Below are 21,342 nucleotides of genomic sequence, written 5' to 3'. Positions count from 1 at the left end.
GGCGCACACATCTCCGCAACCCACACACTCGCTCCCCAATAATCCGCGGAAGCAATTTCATCTCGACTCGGGTGGCGGCCCATTGTCGCCAACTCCTTCAATCTTTCCTAATTAACTCTCGCTTTGTCCCGCATCCGAGCTTCTGGACTCATCTCTACGACATTCCGATCGGGGCCGGTCTTCACACTCCCGGGCAACCCTCGAACCCTAATCCCACTGCACCCCTCCCTCCCGAGTAACTCTTTCCACTTTTTTCTTTCCCCCAACCTGCCGATCACCTACTTACAGAGTTAGGTAGGGGCATTAACTCCTTGGGTTTTTTGAAAGAAGAGGACGAAGGAGGGGGCGAGGAGGAGATGGCCAGAAAGCGACTCCAACCCAGACAATTAGAACAATGGGTCGGGCCTGTAGGAGGCTAACTCGCAGCGTCACGCCTGGACGGTGGGGTATTTTGTCGGTTTAATGAATTGTCCGTCAGTCCCTGGCTGCATCACAGGCCGTGTAGAGAGTGGACAGCAGGGACCCAGACACTAAGTCGGTATTTATTACACTGCCTTTGTCACTAATTGAGCTAATTATCAGTGACTCTTCAGCACTCCCACAATGACAGTAGCCCTCCACCCTCCGCCTCCCTCATCCCACCAGTGCCTGGGAATGCAGCCTGACTCTGCTTCTTTATCCCTGTTTTTTTTATCCTTCTCTCCTTATTCTCACCATATCTTTACCATTTTTATTAATGCTTCGTATTGTTTAATTATTTGGCCTTATAATGCACATGCATGTATACAGAAACTTCCTGTAAAGTCAAAGATCAGTTTCATTTATTATTTCTATTTTATTTAGTATTATTTACCATTCAAGTAGGGAAGCTTTTTAGTTATATATTTTTGGCGTGTTCGGGTTTATTAAGACAGTTGAATTGAGACAGGAAGTAAAAGGAGAGTGATTGGACATCGAGCTGAGATTCAAACTCAGATCGTCGGAGGCGCTACTATGAAATATGTTGAAGTGCAGCCCACAAGGTTACTGCTGTCAAAGAAAAAGTATGTATAATGTGCATTGTTTTTGTCTCGTATAACTACACCACCAGTCAAAAGTTTGGAATAATCCAGTTTTTTTTTTTTTAAGAAATCTTTTATGCTCACCAAGGCTGCATTTATTTGATAAAAAATACAGTAAAATAGTAATATTGAGAAATATTACTGTAATTTTAAATAACCATTTTCTATTTGAATGAATATATATATATATATTTAAATTTAAATTCAAATTTAAATTATTCTTCCTGTGATTATAAAGCTGAATTACTCCAGTCTTCAGTGTCACATGATCCTTCAGAAATCATTATGCTGATTTAATGCTCAGTTTTTCCGATTATTATTGCTGCTCAATTATTATTCATGTTGAAAACAGTTTTTGCTGCTTAATATTTTTGTGGAAACCATGGTGCGTTTTTTTCAGGAATCTTTGATGAATAGAAAGTTTAAAAAAACAGCATTTATTTTAAAATAGAAATCTTTTGCAAAATTATAAATGTCTTTGCCACATTTGATCAATTCAAAGTATCCTTTTGGAATAAAAGTATTATTATTTTAAAAAGTCTTACTTACCTCAAACTTTTGAGTGGTAGTGTATCACTGTTTCCACAAAAATATATTGCAGCAGGACTGTTTTCAACATTGATAAGGAATGTTTCTTTCAGCAAATCAGCCTATTAGAATGATTTTTGAAGGATCATGTGACACTGAATATTGGAGTAATGAAGCTGACAATTTAGCTTAGCCATCACAGGAAGAAATTGCATTTTAAAATATATCACAGTAGAAAACAGTTATTTTAAAATGTAACAATATTTCACAATATTCCTGTTTTTACTGTATTTTTCATCAAATAAATGCAGTCTTGGTGATCATAAAAGACTTTCAAAAACATTTTAAAATTTGTATTTTAATATCATAAAAAAACTTTTGACCAGTAATGTATATAATTAAAAATATTGTATGTAGAAGTTCAACATTTGAATTTAAGCTAAATTTAATCTGTTTATATTTATTATATCTCTGTTTTTTTTTTCCTTTTCTTTCTATCAGTTATCTGTGAGCTTTCTCTTTTATCCTGTCAGCATTCCAGATCCTATTTCTCCTCTCATCCTCTCCCATCGCTGTGTGTTCTGGGATGCGGATGTGACGACTACAGCGGTGCAGCACTCCGTCTGGCTGACCTTCAGTGGCCCTGCGATATGTTGCGGTGGGTGAGAGAAAGAATCGTCTGCCTTCATCCAAACTCTTGTGGTCGCGTTGGCCTCGGCAGCAGGGCGGGGGCAATGCAACCTGTCATTATTTCTAATACCATTTCTTTATTTTGTTTCTGATATTAAGTAAGTGAAGCAAAACCGCTAGTGTTTTGAAAACATACAGATTTAACGCTGTGTTACACCACTGCCCAAATTCCCTCAGCGGTTCCTGTGGATTTAGGGTGCATAACTGTTCGAAGAAGAGGGCTGGTCTTGTGCTTTTGGTGGTGGGAATGATGTTTAGAGGAACGGATATACTTTGCACACTCACATTGTTGATTTTAGGTTAAGTGCTTTAGACATACCCTGTCAGACCAGGTTGTGGTTCTGAGAAATGATTGATGGATCATAAACTAAGCTGAGGAGAATATTCTGTGGAACATATGGAAAGACGAACCTGCTATTCAGCTCAAACTGCGAGCAGTGTTAGGAAATGAGGGGTTCTCTGAAAACACAGATAATGAAAATATAAACTTTATTGTGCTATTACTCTATATGAAAACAACTTTTCTAAACTGAGCTAAAATATTTCATTTTATCAGCGTTTTTTTCTAACAAAAAAGCCATCATACAATAATAAATACTTTTCATTCACAATATTAAAAGATGGTGTTCAGTGCATGTAAAACACAAGTGTCAAGAGACAAGCAAATCAGGCATTTGACAAAGTAATCATGTCTCTGAGATGTATGTGGCCTCGTTTTGATCATCCATTTGTGATCATTTGTATAAGTTAGCACACAACTGGATGGAATTACTCATAAAATTGTAAATAATAATAGTGTATTCACCCCACTTTCAGATTAAGTCATTTTCTCACATTGCAAGTTGCAGCATAAATATATAGATCATATCTATTTATAATATTTACAACATTTTGGTTATGTTAGCTGATATACAAAATACAGTTTCCATAATTGTGGCTCTTTCAAAAACATAAATGTGAACTGTTTGTCCACTGTAAACTAGGTAGTAGGGCATTTACAGGATTATCTTTACACACTTTTTAAAACTAGTATGTACTTGTGCGTAATCGATGTATAGTGTCTTTGACAACTTCTGACAGAAGTCTTCTTCTGTAATAGTAAACATGCTTCTGTCAAAGCTGAACCGACGAGTCAATCTCAGGTCAATCTTAATTTTTCTCTTCCCAATACTTTTCCATCAGTACAATAACATGGTATACCACATAATAATAAATGGTATTAAAAAATGGCAGGAGACTCAAAGCAATGACGGGAAGTATGGCAGGTCCGAATGGGAAATCACGAGAGGTTGGGCCGAGTTCGGGATTCCGCTACATAGTAATCGGAAAAGGAAGCCCCATCCCTTGAGAAGCACTTCACACAGTTTTATGTGAGACGAGTAGGACTGCAGCTAAAGAAAACAAAACGCTAAAATATTTTAAAGAACCGCCCTCTTGTTAGAATTTTGCACTGGTTTATGAGAGAGCATGCTTGTGGTTCGCTAACCACAGGAACATCTGTCAAACTGTGTCCAGTTACTACTTTCTAGCTTCTATGTTCCCCAGAGTACCAGAGATGGAGATCAGGAGAGGAAAAGACAAGCTAGAACCTCAGGACTGGTGGTTCAGCACCCTAAATTTTAAACGGCGCCTACATGAACGCTTTTTCCTGCTCATAGTGGCGCAGTGTGTAGTGGTTCTCGACCCATTTCTTACGGTTCGAAGCCCTATGCTGTAGTAACATCACCAAAATATTGTTTTTCAAGACCTACCATCAGCTAAGAGTTCTGCTCATGAACTTTTGAACTGTTCTCAGTAGTTAATACATTGAATATACTTGCCTATTCAACCAACAGATTGTGTTTAGTCCCTTTTAACCTTGCCATCCCGTCTCTTTTCTCCAGTATTTAAACTTAACATGTTTATTCATTCCTATATAACCTCCAGATACCCTAACGGCCCCTTTTTTTTTACCCAGCTTGGGACCCTTTGTGTCTAGTTTCTCAGTTTGTTGTTTTTGTTCATCATAGACACTGATGGACAGTCTGTGTACTGGTGCAGTTGAGGCAGCTCACGTGACAACACCAGTGGAAAGTACAGTGGCATCTTTCTGTGACCTGCTCCATTCGAGTCTTGTATCCCCTTCCACAACACAGCAGCTCGCACCCATCCAGCGCCGGCGAGGAACTGTTGCAGGTACGTCCCGATGTGCCATGCGTGCCTGTTTTGCCATTGTAGGAACAGAAGTTGGGCGACTTTTCAAAGTAGACCAGATCCCGAGTCGAAGGGAGCTTATGTGCCGGATTCTCCGGTTCCAGGTGGCGGGGGTCGGCTCGATGGGATGCACGATTGCTGCCTTTGTTGCCGTACACGACTCGGGATGCGCCATCGAAACGGTCCTTTAGAAAGTCTCCCACTACGCGGAAGCTGGGCAGTCTCATCCAGCACGTTCGCACAGTGCAGGACCCAGACATCCCATGGCACTTGCACTCTTGTTGCATTTCTGATGCGACTGTCTGTGGGGAGAGGAGAGAAAATGAATGAATCTGTTGAATACAAGAACAACAACAGCAAATATTGTAATAATTTATACATTTTGAACTGATAAAACTTATTTTAGTAGCTTTCCATCTGTACTTTGGGAAAATCCATTTATGATTAAATCTATTTCTGACATACTGGTAATTTGATGAGACAAATGGCCTCTGAGAGTTGAGTGTTTAAGGGGTCTCTTACCATTCTTCCTGCTTCATTGTTGTGCAGGTTGGTCAAATACCGTAGATCTCTGCCCTTCTCACTGGAATCCACAAACTCTCGTCCGAACATCCTGCCAAATTCCACATTATCGCTGCAGCCTCCCCAGTGCCAATCTGGCCCTCCAGGACCCCGGCGCCGGTAGTCGCAGGTGCAGGACTCAATGGCCCCCTCAGAGCAGGACCGAGCCACAGCGTGAGTAACACCAGCACTTGTGATGGCAAACACAAATGCAGTCTCACGGCAACCTAACAAAACAATAAGCACAACTTACAATCTCTGTCAAGCTGCGTCTCCATCCAGATAATATTAATGTGTAATTATATATTCTCTTATTTCACGGTATGAGATATGAATAGTGTTCAGCACATTGTTTAAAGCTTTCAAACTGCCACTCTGAGAAGCCATGCTCACCTCGGTTGACAATTTTGCCAAAGACGTTGGGGCTGTGGGTGGTCGGACAGTTCCAGCGCCTGTTACGAAACTGCCATTTGCATTCCTTGATGGCTGTATGCAGGCCTGCTGCAATGGCGTGCAAGATGCCAGGGTTTTGCCGGATCAGTTTTCTCTGACGACGACTTAACAACGCCAAGCTTGGGTCCAGCACCAACTGTACATTCTTAGAGTTGGTGAGGAGATTGCCTGAGGATGCCACATTCACAATACCCCTGGTGGAAAAAAACGAAAAATTTACTTTGGTAAGTTGGAAAAAGGCGATTTCTCATCTGAATGGACTGAAATGCTAAAACTTTGTAAGTTAAGGTCTTGGGGCTTTAGACCATTTTATTATAATAATCCCATTTATTCTGTATGTTTGCCCTTTTGGTTTGTGAGATAAATATATAAAGCCTACACGTACGTATATATTTAGGCTATATACAGCGGGGGAAATAAGTATTGAACACGTCACTATTTTTCTCAGTAAATATATTTCCAAAGGTGCTACTGACATGAAATTTTCACCAGATGTTGATAACAACACAATGAATCAGTACATACAAAGAAACCAAAACAAATAAGCTCAGAAATTAAGTTATGTGTAATAATGTGAAATGACACAGGGAAAAAGTATTGAACACATGAAGAAAGGGAGGTGCAAAAAGGCATGGAAAGCCAAGACAACAGCTTAAAACTATTAGTAATTAAAAAGCAATCCAACCCCCTGTCCGTGCACATTAATAACAGCTGGTTCAGTCCCAACGGATGGCCTACAAAAAGGTCTCATTGCCAAGGTGTCACACAAGACACATCTCATGATGGGTAAAAGCAAAGAGCTGTCTCAAGACCTTCGCAACCTAATTGTTCCAACACATAATGATGGCATTGGTTATAGGCACCATTCTAAGCTTCTGAATGTTCCAGTGAGCGCTGTTGGCGCCATAATACGGAAGTGGAAAGACAATCATTTCACCATAAATTTGCCTCAACCACTGCTCCTCGCAAGATTTCTGATAGAGGAGTTAAAAGAATAATCAGAAGAGTTGTCCAAGAGCTAAGGATCACTTGTGGAGAGCTTCAAAAAGACCTGCAGATAGCAGGTACTGTGTTCTCAAAGAAAACAGTAAGTAATGCACTCCACCACCATGGCCCGTATGCACGCTCACCACGCAAGACTCCATTACTGAAGAAAAAAAGCATGTTGAAGCTCGTTTAAAGTTTGCTGCACAACATTTGGAAAAGCCAGGGAAATACTGGGAGAATTTAGTGTGGTCACATGAGAGCAAAATTGAATTGTTTGGATGCCATAATACACACCATGTTTGGAGGAGAAATGGCACTGCACATTACCCTAAAAACGCCATACACCTTGGTGTTAGCTCTTGGACAACTCTTCTGATTATTCTTTTAACTCCTCTATCAGAAATCTTGCGAGGAGCAGTGGTCGAGGCAAATTTATGGTGAAATGATTGTCTTTCCACTTCCGTATTATGGCCCCAACAGCGCTCACTGGAACATTCAGAAGCTTAGAATGGTGCCTATAACCAATGCCATCATTATGTTTTGGAACAATTAGGTTGCGAAGGTCTTGAGACAGCTCTTTGCTTTTACCCATCATGAGATGTGTCTTGTGTGACACCTTGGCAATGAGACCTTTTTGTAGGCCATCCATTGGGACTGAACCAGCTGTTATTAATGTGCACGGACAGGGGGTTGGATTGCTTTTTAATTACTAATAGTTTTAAGCTGTTGTCTTGGCTTTCCATGCCTTTTTGCACCTCCCTTTCTTCATGTGTTCAATACTTTTTCCCTGTGTCATTTCACATTATTACACATAACTTAATTTCTGAGCTTATTTGTTTTGGTTTCTTTGTATGTACTGATTCATTGTGTTGTTATCAACATCTGGTGAAAATTTCATGTCAGTAGCACCTTTGGAAATATATTTACTGAGAAAAATAGTGACGTGTTCAATACTTATTTCCCCCGCTGTATATATATAATCAAATTAATTATAATGTAAAATAATATATACACTTTTAATTATATAGATAAAAGAAGGATGAAGAAAGAAGAACTTCATCCTTTGTAGTGTATCAATAAGCGTTTATCATTTTTAATTTTTAATTCCCCTTTGACCCCTATTATGCCATGTACGTAGAGCTTTAAGGCTTTGGCTCATATGTCGTGTCTAGTTTTAACCTACTCCGGAACGCTCAGCACATTACACGAATTCGACCCTGAAAACGACCTGGAAAGGAACTGCTCCCAGCCATAAAATAAATCCACATTTAATTTATCCCACATTGGATTGAAAAATCTTGTCCCGTGTTCAAGCCACACTGTCAAAATGACAGAGAGAAACCGAGTGAGGGAGAGAGCGCGCGCCCGCGCGCGCGCAAGCAGTGGCTCTGAGCAAACAGGCTGAGAATGCATTCATTTATTTGGGAAATTAGTTTGACTTATAATATATTAATAATATATAATATCCTTGTAATATTAATAACATGTTTGTTTTTTATATAGCCTATATAAAATAAAATAACAATGAAGCTCCACATATGCCCTTCGCATGCACAGTGTTTCACTTCAAACAACGGAATGACATTATAAATATTTAGCTTGTCTAATATCTTTGATTGTTTAATACGGGCCTACTACTGTATCATGCACTAAGCATCTAAGAGACTTAGATATTTATCATAGACATTGTGTACCAGCCAAAAGAAAAAGAGCACTAATTATTCACATTCTAGGATGTACATGATATACAACTATATATCACATGACACTAAATGTCATAGTAGCTATAAATATTAAAGGCCTGCTGTATCTTACCACCACCGGCCGCTGTTGTTGACCGCCCCTGTGCCAGTGAGAGAGGAGACCAGGAGGACACATGCCGCTTTGACTGCGAGAAGCAACGCGAGGACCCGCATGATATCTGAAAGGGCAAAGTTAACCAATTAACCTCAAATGACATTCCTGCAATAATAAACGATGTCAGTCTATGTTATGTCTTTCTATATTAGAGGAGCTGGTGAGCATAACAATTGTGAGAAATTAATAAAAATAGCAAAATAATTAGTGTAGTGCAATGGAATTATGATATTTATTTTAGCCTTTTAGCGCACGGCGAATTTTAGTAGCCTTTAGAAGTACGCTTTTGTTTACATATGTGTTTGAAGTTTTACACGAATATCAAAATACTAATGTCAGGATTCTGTATGTGGCTCAACTAAAAATAGTCTATACACTTATAAAGAAAAAAAACTTTAAAGGTTTAGAGCGAACATAGTCCAAATGCCATAAATAACTTTTTTATAGTTCTTTTGAACACCATATGATGTTTTAAAGAAAATAGGAACTAATATGCTTATCTAAAGAACCCAACATCAAGAACGTTTTAGTCTCCAAAGAACCATAGCAACACACGAAACCCTATACTGTCCAAAATGATTTGTGGTGCTATAAAAAAACCTTTATTTTTGACATTCTAAAATTAAATAATAATAATAATAAATAAATAAGCAATTTGGTTGCATTACGCATCCACTTACCACTCCACATTCCAGTGCGACTGACAGCGCGGGTCAATGTTTATTCATAAAATCAGTGTAGAAGTCACAGAAAGGGTTCTGGATGGGATGCCAGTGCAACTGCTGCTGCTGCTGCTCTTACAGTCTGTGTGTTAGTGATGCTCTGCTCACAGCACTGAGCGCGTGGGACAGTCCCGAAGACCTGATCCCCTCGGTGACTGATAGGCGACACATTGTTCACTTATTGAACGCTACAAGATGAATAAAAAAAGGATTTGCTGCTCTCATCTCCCTCTGTTTTTTTTTTCCTCCCTCCTTTTGAGTGGAACTGAATGGACGGATAGCTTAATTCTTCTCATTGGGCACAATGAATACAGGAGGCAAAACCCGACATAAAGGAGAGGAGATGAAGAAAAGATCCGTTATAGGCGCTTTAAATTACATATCATTTTGTAATCCTCGTCCAGAGATTCCTCAGATACATTCAAGCGAAATCATATAAAATACAGTTCCTTCAGGCGTCTTCAATATATGCAGAGCAGATTTATTCCTTCTCATTGCAGTGAGTGTGTGCGCGCGCGCCATTTGTGTCTTCAGTTCCTTCTGCGTGGTGGATGGTGTCTCGACACGGTTACTGTAAGGGAATATAAAACATCTAAACTGGCTTTTTTTTACCCGGAGTGCATGCATGCATTACACCCTTAACTGCGTCTCCTCCCTCTTTGCGCGTAAAAAGTGTTTTTATAGATGTCCATGCTTGCGCTCTGCACTCACCCGTTTGTACACGTTTAGCCTGAATATGGCACATCAAGTGGAAACGTCATGCTATGATTATGGTAAAAAATCTGGGCTAAATGAAAAGGAGAATATTAAAGACATGGGGCAGTGCTAATGCTGCTTCAGTTTCTCATTTTAAATGAGGATTGACCGGAGAGTGTAACAATCTTTTGTTTCAAACAACTGCTTTTTTGTGCTGTGTCTCAAATTGTTATATATTTACATATGCCTATAGGCTATATTTGTCTGCAACAAATTAAATGGGTTAGACGTCTACAATGTATCACTAAACTGTGTAAATTAATGTCAACTTCAATGAGGGATGTTGGGTTGTAACGATACATTGATTGTAACAGTAATAAAAAACGTGGACATTTTAAATTGTGCACATTTATTTATTATGGTTATCAAATGTTTTTGTTCAAAATAATTATTCCATCACCAGCCCATCCTCATTTCATTTGATTTAATTCAAAGGTAAATAAATGGCAAACATTTTATAAAATCTCAAAATTAATTCTATAAATCTTTAATTGTTTCCAGAGTCTTACAACTTCTAATAGTAATTTAACCCCATGCAAACTCATTTCTAATTGGTTACACTGATGGTGTTACAACTTGTGTTACAACACTCCCAGTCATCTAATAAGCCATTCTTCGTCGTTTGCGACAACGAATAAAAAAAGAAGTTGTTACATAGATAACTCAACACATCTGAGTTTACAGTGTGACACCACTGGAGAATAGTCATGATAAAACTGTTCACCATCTGGACTGCAGACCTCCCTTGATCGCATATGGTCACTACAGGCACGAATCAAATAGTATTTTGCTGTCAGTTTTGACTTCATACTTGTATGGTAGCCTATGCTATCGTCTGCACAAAGAATTATGATCAAGTGGCAAATATTAAATCAACGTGTTTTAACCATATAAGGTGTTTGATGTCGCCATGAAAGAATCTGGGAGAAAGAGTGCGCACTTTTTTCTCTGAGGGATTGAAGTAAATGGCTAACTGAAGGAAGTGCGCTTTTGTTAGTGGTATTTAATGAGGGCTGCTTTTCTGGGCTTAGCCTGCTCTTATACTCTTGAAGGATCTTAAACAGGTTTTCCTGAAACACTCATGCGATGCGGCGCAGATTAGCGGCAATCCGGTTAAAGGGACGCCTTTTATATACAAATCAACTTCAAATCACTTTTTAAGCCACTTAGATATACACGCCATGGCAAAATGCTAATGCACTTTTCATTGCTAGAGCTTAAGAAGAGGAATAGAGGTGATTAGCTCCAATACAAGAATTGATCTTCCAGAATAGGAGGTGATTAGCCCAAAACCAAGAACTGTTGTCAGGATTCTGTGTTAAGTATGGTTAAGGGTGGATTTAACTTAATTTCATGACATTAATCCCAATTCTACTACTGTTAATAGTAATATTAATAAAGATAAGACGGTCCTATGCTCCTATAGGGTCAGTTAAAGAGTTTTTTTTTTTTTCACCTGCTGCGCATAGTGCATAGCTGACCACCAACACGATAATCCCTTAATCTTGTAACCTGCTAATGCCTTAAAAATTCTGGTTTATTCATACATTCAGTGTTCAAGTCTTCTTGTATCATCTCATGTCTCAACTAGAATAAATAAATAAAAACACTGACAGCTTGTAGGCTATATTGAACAAACTTATTATGTGCATTATGCATAATTTGTTGGCCCACTATGTAATTGCGCATCCCTTTCAATGAGTTTTGACAAAAACCTCTCCATCATGGTCAGTTATGGGACTAATTATACGCACAAACTCAGACGTGTAGACAAACAAACGAAATAAGTCTATTTTCCAGTAGTGCTCTAGGCTATCTCCGGCTGAAACAGTCAGCAAAGCCTTCTCATTAAGAGTGTCGGGGAAAATGATGAATGTGGGCCTAATTAAAGTGAAACGTCACAGGGCTGCACGGTGAACTGTTGAACTGATTCGGAGTGGGAGGATGGGCGGACACATGAACGCGCACACGCACCTCGCATTGTTCGAGAAGAGTCGCACGCCTGCCTGCTGCTGCCCTGCTCATTGTAGCCTATATGAATGACTTTTAGTTTAGTTTAGCTTATAGTTGACATACATGTTTACGGGGGAGCAAAATGTCTTTTCACAAGTTCTGCAGTAGTGCAGGTCAGATAATAGGCCTAACCTACACTGTAAACAAACAGAAATAGACAGCGGACAAGATACACAAATTAACAGCCTGCAAATGGTAACACTTGACGACAAGTTCTAGAAGTGTAACAGCGATGCATCAAGTTACACACTAGAGGCAGTGTACACCATCAATGAATGTAATTGTACTCGATTTAATGAGTTTGAATAGTTTCAACTCAAATGTAGGCCTATTTAAGTGCAAAAAAAACGGAAATGAATTTATTGCAGATTGTCATTTGACACCAAATGAATTGTTAGCCTAGCCTACTTCAAATTTAAAGCTGCAATTAACATTTTTATTTAAATTTTTTAATTGAAATAGCTGGTTTGACTATTTATTTATTTGCTTAGGCTACCTGTATTATACTTTTCAATTTAATCAGTTATCGGTACGCAGGCATCATTTGGGGGTTCTTCAAAAACGGCACCCGAGAATGCCATTACAACACTTTAACAGGAAACAACAGTAATCACTCACAGGTAAAGCAAATTGCATATTATATGTTGTTGGCATACATTTATTTTTACATAGCAGCCATTTATTTTCAAGTGATCAACAAGGAACGTGTTAAGCCTAGCCTATTGCCCAAAAAGATGACAATAAATCCGCCGTTTAGATCGTAAAACAATTTTGCATAAATGTAATGGCACACATAGCTAGGCTAAACACAATTATAATGTATTTAATGTTTTTGTTCTGTAAAAAGTAGAAATAAATAAAAACAATTAAAAACATAGGCAGCCTAAAAAAATTGGATGGTCAAAATGTGATATGTGAAATGTGTCATAGATAGGCTACCATTGAGAACATGTCTGTTGTCAGTCACGTGTTGTTCAATGCACTTGATACCAAACCAGATTTAAATATAGTCAATGTTATCAATATTGCTTCCATTATTTGAGGCAGTGTTGGACTAGGCTACTGAAAACAACCAATAATTGAGTTATTCATAGCCAGATTTATGCTCATTCAGGATGAATAATATTGGTAGAGATCACTCACATCACATGCAGTTTCAGTAATAGACTACGGAGAATTTGACAGGCCTCGCTACTTTTCAATCGTGTTTAAAGCAAGCGCCTTTAGGCGATGTTTGCCCACCCCGACGGCGCCCCCTCCTCCTCAGTGACACACACGCTCCAGTCCCAAGCTTCATCAAATGCTGCTTGCTCAACTCCGCTCCTCGCACAAACAATTGAAGTCATTTCCAGTTCGCCTATAAAGCGATCCCACAGGTGTTTTAATGTCCCGTCGAGAAAAGCTTTCAGCGCAATGGAGTTACCTCACAGACAGGTTTTGGGACGAGTCCTGATTGTGACTGCTGCGCTTCTGTCACCTGCGTTCACGTAAGTAGAAAGGTAGATCCCTTTCATGGGATCTGCTGGAGTAAATCATCTGTTTGTTTAGGAAAGTCAGGGATTCAAAAACATGATTATGTACAATAGCCTCAAATTGTCATTTGCATGACTATTAGCTATTATTATTTATTAAAATATTGCAGGTAACGTGTACAGAGGCTCTATCTAAAACTAGTAACCTCCTTAGTAAACTACTTATATCTAAAAACGAACTAGTATCTATTTTAATGTAACTTTGGTAATACTTTGTTTTACACTGTCGACTGTCCTTGTTACACGTTACATGTAGTTTCTAAAGTATTTAATTACTATAAATTATGCATAATTAAATGCAACTACCAACCCTAGTAAGTACATGTAGTTAATTAATATTACTTAGTACTTAAATTTATTATTACACTGTAACAAGGACACCTTCGAATAAACGTATAACCGTAACTTCTATATTCATGTTTCTAGTATTTGTTTTTAATAATATTTTAGTATTTGTTTTTTCCAAGTATATCATTTTCAAGTCAATAAAAGGCTACTGATTTATTTACATAGTACTTACTCTTTTGCTACTACTAGACAAGTGACTCCTCCATTGTTAACTGGTAACAGATTGCACATGCTTGCTTGGCATTGAATAAATGGGAATCTGTAGTTCATATACTAACTAGCATGTATTCCAACTGTTGCTGGTACCTGTTTCACTTTTTTTAATAGTAACAATTCATTTTGGTTTTCCTACTAATTGAATAGACACAATTCTGGTAATTGTTACCAGAAAGAGTTTTAATTTTACTGTAACTGTGAAACTTATGTAAGCTCTCTCACTTTTCTCAAAACTGTCAGTGGGCATAATGTATTTATTAACATCAGTGTGCTATGATTTGGATATAATACTTCCCACAAATCTTTTCCATATAGTCATTTTCTCATCAGATTATCCTCAGGCATGCCAAGACACTGATAGAAACCAGGGCGTTTGAATATTCATAGATGTTTTATGTATGCCTCTTGCAAGGTCACAGCCTTGTTTGAGTGTCAGGGCACTTGAGCACACAAGTGTTTCCAACTGCTGAATCTCTAGAATTTGTCACTTTTTTCTTTCCCATATTTAAAATGTTCCAGTAAGCATGTATTGATCATATTATTTGAAATGAATATGGCACCATAAAAACATCCATTCCTTTTACAATATTTTCCTGCGTCTCGCTAATGACTGAATTCATTGTCATAATTTCTTCACATATGTGAGTCATTTAAAAAAGACCACATGTGATGCTAAGTAACACCAGCTTTCTGCAATATTTACTGCATGCGGTGTTACTTCATAATGATATCACTGCTATAAAATTAATTTTCTCCTTTCTCAGGGTACTGGGCAATGACATCCTTGGCCTGAAGGTGGCAGGAGAGCCAGTGCTTACCCCCAACGCAGTGTGTTTACGACTGGCTGGCCTGACCAAAAAACAGATGCGTCTGTGTGTGCGCAGCCCTGATGTCACAGCCTCTGCTCTGCAGGGCATTCAGGTTGCTATTCACGAATGCCAGCACCAGCTCAGTGACCAGCGCTGGAACTGCTCCTCCTTGGAGAACCATGGCAAGTTGCCCCATCAGAGTGCCATTCTCAACAGGGGTGAGTGGATGGCAAAAGGGGCATGGGAAGTGCTGAAGTTGAAGTTGTAGAGAGAGCCAATACAGTCATAATCCGGGCATTGAAATGCTACAAATGCCAGAGAGGCAAATATCAGCGTTGAGTCATTGTTTAACGCATTTGCGCCATGGAAAACATATTTTATGAGATTTTAGATAAAGATTATTATAGATAATTATATCACCAGCTGGCTCGTGCGCACTTCTCTTTCTGAAGGCTCTGTTTACTCTCTTGGCAGCTTTATTTGCTGTGTAAAGGCCCATTCACACTATGGACCATAACTATAAAGATAAAGTTTTAAAAATCGTTCTAAATTTAATAGTGGGCACACCACAACTATAAGGGCACAGTGGAACGATATCATTGGAATCGCTTTTCAGAATGATGAGCAATAAAAAAAAAAACAGCCAATCAGAATCCATCCAACTTTAAAATTCTTAAACATTTGAAGAAGCAGACGACAAAACTGCAGCACAGCTTAGTCAGGTTAGACGCCATATTGAATTTAATGAGGATGAAAATGAGGCTGTGAGGTATAGACATTGGCTGCATCCGAAATCGCATACTCTCTTGAGTAGGTACTTATTTTGAATAAGTAATTACTTCACGGCTGCTAAAAAAGTATGTTCTATGTAGTATACGTGTGTGTAGTATGAATATAATCTGCACATACTACATTCACCATGGTGTCATTATCACGCCATTCATCACTTCACTGCCATTCATAAATCCTCTCCCGTGGCCTCATGGGAGAGTAAAGTGTCCATCGAATGCTCGCTTCAGAATCTCCCCGGAAGTAGTAGGTCATCCGGGTAATTTTTGCCTCCTCTTTTATGAGTACTGTAAATTCAGACATACTTATTTTATCACATACTGTTTTTCGCCTACTATATAGTAGGGAAGTATGCGATTTCGGATGCAGCCTTAGTCTTTACAGTGGCACACACAGTGTACAGGTCCTAGATCACGTAATTTTCACAATTCATCACAACTTGTAAAACTCTTTTATGTGTGTTTTTTTTTAAAGATGTTTCAATCGATATGTTGTTAAACAACAGTAGTCCATTGAACGCACTGTAATTCTATCCCTCACAGCCTCATTTTATTTCCTGCCAAAAATGAATATGGTGCTACCCTGACTAAGGTCTATAAACAGCATGTTTTCGTCCATTAATGTGTACGCTAAAATAGTTGTCTTATCGTTGTCTTATTGTCCTTGGTGTGAACGGCCCTTAAAAGTGCTCTCTTTCATCCCAGGTTTCCGAGAGAGCGCCTTCTCGCTGTCGCTGCTGGCTGCAGGTGTCATGCACTCGGTGGCTTCGGCCTGCAGCCTCGGTAAGTTGCGCGGGTGTGGTTGCGAACGTCACCTGGACGATGACAAAATCCGTCTCAAGTTAACCCAGCTCCAACTTCAGACTTTTCAGAGGAGTGGAGTGTCCATAGCAGGTGCAGGAGAGAACACACCTGAGTTCGGTTCACTCCACGACGGTCTGCCGGCCAATCTGCGCTCGTCCCACCCCGTCAGTCTCCTCAAACCCTTACCAGATGAGGTCACAACGTTACAGGATAGCTGGGAGTGGGGAGGCTGTAGTCACGATGTTCGTGTTGGCGTACGGTTCTCTAGGGATTGGTTGGATTCCAGAGGATCTCCTCGTGATATACACGCTCGTATGCGGATTCATAATAATAGAGTGGGCAGACAGGTGTGGTTTTATATGTTCAAATCTAATAATCATTTCTAATAATCTGTATTGCAATATATGGTCTTTCAAACAATGACAACTGTGTCCTAAATGGGCGTGAAATAATAAATTCATTTTTTTCCCCATGTATATTGGAGTTTTGGGTTGGGATTGTGGGTCAATGACACTGTTTTTTAATCTATTCATTTATCCAAAAACACATGCAAATGCAATTTATACATCCAGTGCATTGAATACACCTAATACATGCATATTTCTAATTCAATTCTTAATGTTTTTAATTTTTGAACTTAAATGTAACTTTTTTGGAGGGACATGAAGTAAAAATGTTCCCCAAAAACATAATTATATTTATAAATGAATCATTTGATAATATTTGTAAAAAAAAATTTTTAATAAATGATATTAAAAATATATATAAAACATTTTTTAAAATAACGATTAAACTGTATGCACATGTATTCAAGATGTAAGAAAAAAATATTTGTATGGTTGCGCTAGACTTTTAGAGTAATTACATTTTTCAATAAAAATATAAAAACCAACGTGGGTACATTTTTAAGAACTTGGTGCATGTGTCACTAAATTTTTAATAGATAGATCTTGTTTTAAACTACTGTCTCAAACCTTTTTTCTTATTGTAGACACTATCACTAGTGCTTGTCAAATTGCTTGTTGGATCACTCATTCCTGGTTAGGACACGGTGTTAAGCATTTGATTACTAACTTTAAAATACACATATACTATATTATTTTTATTATGTCTTTGACCTTAACAGGTAGTTACTGACAACATGAGAAGAAAGTGCAAGTGCCATGGCACATCCGGCAGCTGCCAGTTCAAGACCTGCTGGTATGTTTCTCCTGAATTCCGGCTGGTGGGGTCACTGCTACGGGAGAAATTTATGACCGCCATCTTCATAAACTCTCAGAACAAGAACAACGGGGTATTCAACTCTCGAACTGGTGTGAGCACCGGCTCAGATCAGCTCAGAGGCCGGCGACGCAGCATCTCGCGTGAGTTAGTGTTCTTCGAGAAGTCCCCTGACTTCTGCGACCACGAGCCCGAGGTGGATTCGCTGGGCACGCAGGGTCGCATCTGCAACAAGAGCAGCCCCAGCATGGACGGCTGCGGGTCGCTGTGCTGCGGCCGCGGACACAACATCCTCAAACAGGCACGCAGTGAACGGTGTCACTGCCGCTTCCACTGGTGCTGCTACGTGCTCTGTGAGGAGTGCAGAGTTTCGGAGTGGGTTAATGTGTGCAAGTGAATGACCCACCTTGGTCCATATCTCCATTTCCTTGTTTTTGGACCGGGAGGCAACAACCTGTACCCTGCCATACCGAATGTGACTGCCTGTGTGTTTTGCTCTCCCACGGTGTGTCTGTTTATCCATTTCTCTCCTTCTTTTAACCTCCATCATCTGGGATCCATTTGCGTTGTGTTGCTGTTGTTATTCTCAAAATGCCAAGTCAGAGATTGAGGAGGAGGTGACTCATGTCATTTGTCTTTTTTTCCTCACTTGGAATCTTCAGCCTCCAGATCCATGCAAAAGGCCCAAACGCCATCTGCACTCCTCCAAATAACAAGGCACAACAGCAGGAACAAATTATTCCAGCAAATATAGGCACTGCTGCGATCTACCTTTTTTTTTTTCTTTTTTTTTTCAAAAGTGCACTTAATGTATATTCCTTACTTTGGCAAAATGTTTGAGAAGTTTATGTTGTAATCATTTACGATGGTGAAAAAACATCTGAGTTGGGTTGAGGTTTCAAAACACTGTATCTCGCAGCATTATGATCTTTGCCCACGTTAATCATGAAGAATCAATGGCTATGGTAATTCAATGGAACATTTCAGTGCCATTTCATAAGATGTTATAGAGAAACTTTCCCAAGTCTGGAGCAAATCTTGGCCATCGACAGAGAATGTGCCTTTGCGTAGGGGTCTGAGTTTGGTTGGTTTTTATGAAAACCAGGACAATTGTGAAGTTGATATGCTGTGTAACCCCATCCTAACCTTTATAGAGACATACCAATCAGAAAACGGAGATGGATAGAGTGAAGGAACGACTGGAGAACACTTGTGCCTCCCGTGGATTTTTTTGCAGCTGATTAAAAACAGTCACATCTCATCTCATACTGCTGAACAATATTGGATGCCAGATGCCTTTGATGCAAGAATGGAAGTCCATACTCTAAAGTCCTGTGTTAAGCTGTATTTAAACAGTTGCCATTACAATCTTATTACAGTGAAATTGATGTATACAGTCTTAAAACTTTCAATTTGATTAAGGGATGCTTAGGAAATCAAATTAATTATGGAAAAATTAACTTTCATATATTGCCGCCTTTTGCATTTTTAAGGAGTGTAGAGAATTTATTGTTGTAATATGTTTAGAAAGCCTCAATTTTAATGTTAAGAAACCTTTCTTGGTTTATTGTGTGTGTATAATCACACTGGTTTTAGAACCATGAAAGACCAGAAGAGGGGTCATTTATCTCCGTTTTAGATATAATTATTCTCTTCTGGAGATTTTTTTTTACTGAATCTGACCTCTCATAATGGACAACAGGGATAGGCTTTCATAAGAGTTCTAAGCAGATTAAGGCATGAACCTGTCTTACAGGGATCAGCTGTCCAAAGTTGTGCCATGTGCTGCTGAGTACTGTTTGTCCTTGTCTGTGAATCTGCATCTGCAGCCGTCAGAGACTGGACCACTGTGATTTTCTAACTAAACACAGGCCCACTTCTGATGTCTACACTCTGTCTGAGTTCTGTGATTGCACAACAATCACAAACATCTTAGGAATAAAAGAGTTTTTCTGTATGATTCCTCACAAGACTCTCTAATGAGGATGCGCTGTGGCGACTGGCGATTGAGTGAAGTGACCACCTACGGTCTGCTGGCTTTATCGAACTCGCTTCTTGCGGTATTTCCTCTGGCAATAAACGATGGGAGTGAAAGAGAACTGGAGAAAGAGTGGTGTGGAATGATAAAGCACTAGATATCTGGTTTGTATTTCTTTATTCCTTTATCATTTCACCCTGGAGCTGCTGCAAGAGGGAATTTCCTGTCGTTGTTTCTCCCATGTGTGAGACAGAGAAATTGGACGGCCATAGACACCCCAAACACCTCCCCCTATAATGCAGTGCAGCCAATAACACATATAAAGCAACATACTGACAGCATCAAGAATAATGACAACCAGACTGCCACAGTTAAGACAAAAGGGCATTGAACTATAATGTTGGGTCATATTAAATATTTCAGTTAGTTACCATATGTATAGATAGATAGATAGATAGATAGATAGATAGATAGATAGATAGATAGATAGATAGATAGATAGATAGATCGATAGATAGATAGATAGATAGATAGATAGATAGATAGATAGATAGATAGATAGATAGATAGATAGATAGATAGATAGATAGATAGATAGATAGATAGATAGATAGATAGATAGATAGATAGATAGATAGATAGATAGATAGATAGATAGATGCAATTGAAATAAAACAATATTGGTAGAAGCGGAAATGGAAATATGTGAATATATACTTGGGTACATCAAAAGAGAAGGAAAAGGGAAAACAGCTGGAAACATCTGCTTCTGGGCTCCTTGTCCAGCTACCCCTTCCATTTTTGATGTGGGATAGAGAGAAAAAGAGAAAGGGAAAGAAAAAACAAGGAGCCAGTTACCCAGAACATCAAAGCCTTTGCCTAAATGTGCAAGCCCTCATTAGTTCTGCAAGCCTAACCAACCCGACTTATGATTGTGTTTGCTGGGGTGCACTTTGGCAAACACTTCAGAGGAGAGGCTCCTTTAAATTATAACTCCCCCTTCCCCCAGCCCAGCTTTCCTGCTCCCACCCCTACCCACTGTAGCCTCTTCTGCCCACCCCATAACCCCCAAAACTCCCAGTGCACACAAACACAGCACTCCCCCCCATACAGCACTCCACCCTATAATCTGGTGTGCAGCTGCAAGCATCTGCTCCACTCCCTCTCTCTTTTCCCTAACCACTGAATTGATAAACACATCGATCATAAACCCACTGACACACGGTGGACCAAGTTTCCTTTTCATCTGGACTAGGTCTGGGCAGGCACTGTATGCACAATTACTGTTAAAAAATATATACGAGCAGGCATTTTGAACAAATGTATTGATGTACAAGAAGCACAACGCAGTGACAGGTCCTGTAATAATTAGACCCATTAAGATTTTTGCATGTCATGAAGCTGTGTGTATTTCTTGTAGTATTATGATCTTTACTATAAAGAGTGATATTTTGCTTCACTACTGATAATCTGGCATGCAACCTCTAAGTAAGTAACTACTGAGTTGGCAGCCTGAGGAAATCAGTTGCTGCCAAGTTCTGTAATTTGGCAGCATCTAGTAGGTTACTTATTCATTAGGTTCAGTCATAGCTGAATAATTAATCACAATATGGAAATGTGCTTCCAAACATTTGCAGCAACAGATCCTTCAGTTGTAAATTATCACATAATACACATTTCTGGAGGAAACATTATCAAAATGTACTAGTTCACAGTTGTTGTTTTTTGAGACACAAAACAACTTTACCTGCCAACTTAACCAGATAAACAACATTTCCACTTTAAAATGATTTAGAGATCATCAGAATGTTCTTTACTCACATGC

The 21,342-nt window shown here is 39.1% G+C and overlaps 2 protein-coding genes across 3 annotated transcripts; one reads left to right on the top strand and one right to left on the bottom strand.

Moving 5' to 3' along the window:
• Positions 1 to 2,751: 2,751 nt before the first annotated feature.
• Positions 2,752 to 9,786, bottom strand: wnt1 (wingless-type MMTV integration site family, member 1). Its single transcript, XM_056238889.1, has 5 exons — positions 9,011 to 9,786; positions 8,289 to 8,394; positions 5,427 to 5,680; positions 4,995 to 5,260; positions 2,752 to 4,774 (listed from the first exon to the last, which is right to left on the bottom strand). The coding sequence occupies exons 1-5, from the start codon at positions 9,018 to 9,020 to the stop codon at positions 4,283 to 4,285; spliced, it is 1,128 nt and encodes a 375-aa protein (XP_056094864.1). The 5' UTR covers positions 9,021 to 9,786; the 3' UTR covers positions 2,752 to 4,282.
• On the top strand, positions 5,130 to 19,688 carry wnt10b (wingless-type MMTV integration site family, member 10b). 2 transcript variants are annotated; one of them, XM_056238879.1, is made up of 4 exons: positions 5,130 to 5,207; positions 14,682 to 14,944; positions 16,220 to 16,665; positions 17,445 to 19,688. In XM_056238879.1, exons 1-4 carry the CDS (start codon positions 5,176 to 5,178, stop codon positions 17,934 to 17,936), a joined length of 1,233 nt encoding a protein of 410 aa, XP_056094854.1. In that variant the 5' UTR covers positions 5,130 to 5,175; the 3' UTR covers positions 17,937 to 19,688. The 2 variants fall into 2 exon arrangements, with proteins under 2 accessions (XP_056094854.1, XP_056094846.1); XM_056238871.1 differs by lacking the exon at positions 5,130 to 5,207 and adding an exon at positions 13,087 to 13,308.
• Positions 19,689 to 21,342: the final 1,654 nt, after the last annotated feature.

This window comes from Rhinichthys klamathensis, unplaced genomic scaffold (assembly GCF_029890125.1).
Source record: "Rhinichthys klamathensis goyatoka isolate OS25496 unplaced genomic scaffold, OSU_Roscu_1.1 h1tg000020l_1, whole genome shotgun sequence".
Classification (NCBI taxonomy): Eukaryota; Metazoa; Chordata; class Actinopteri; order Cypriniformes; family Leuciscidae; genus Rhinichthys; species Rhinichthys klamathensis.
The sequence above is the reverse complement of the archived record's forward strand: the minus strand, read 5'-3'. Positions and strand labels throughout refer to the sequence as shown.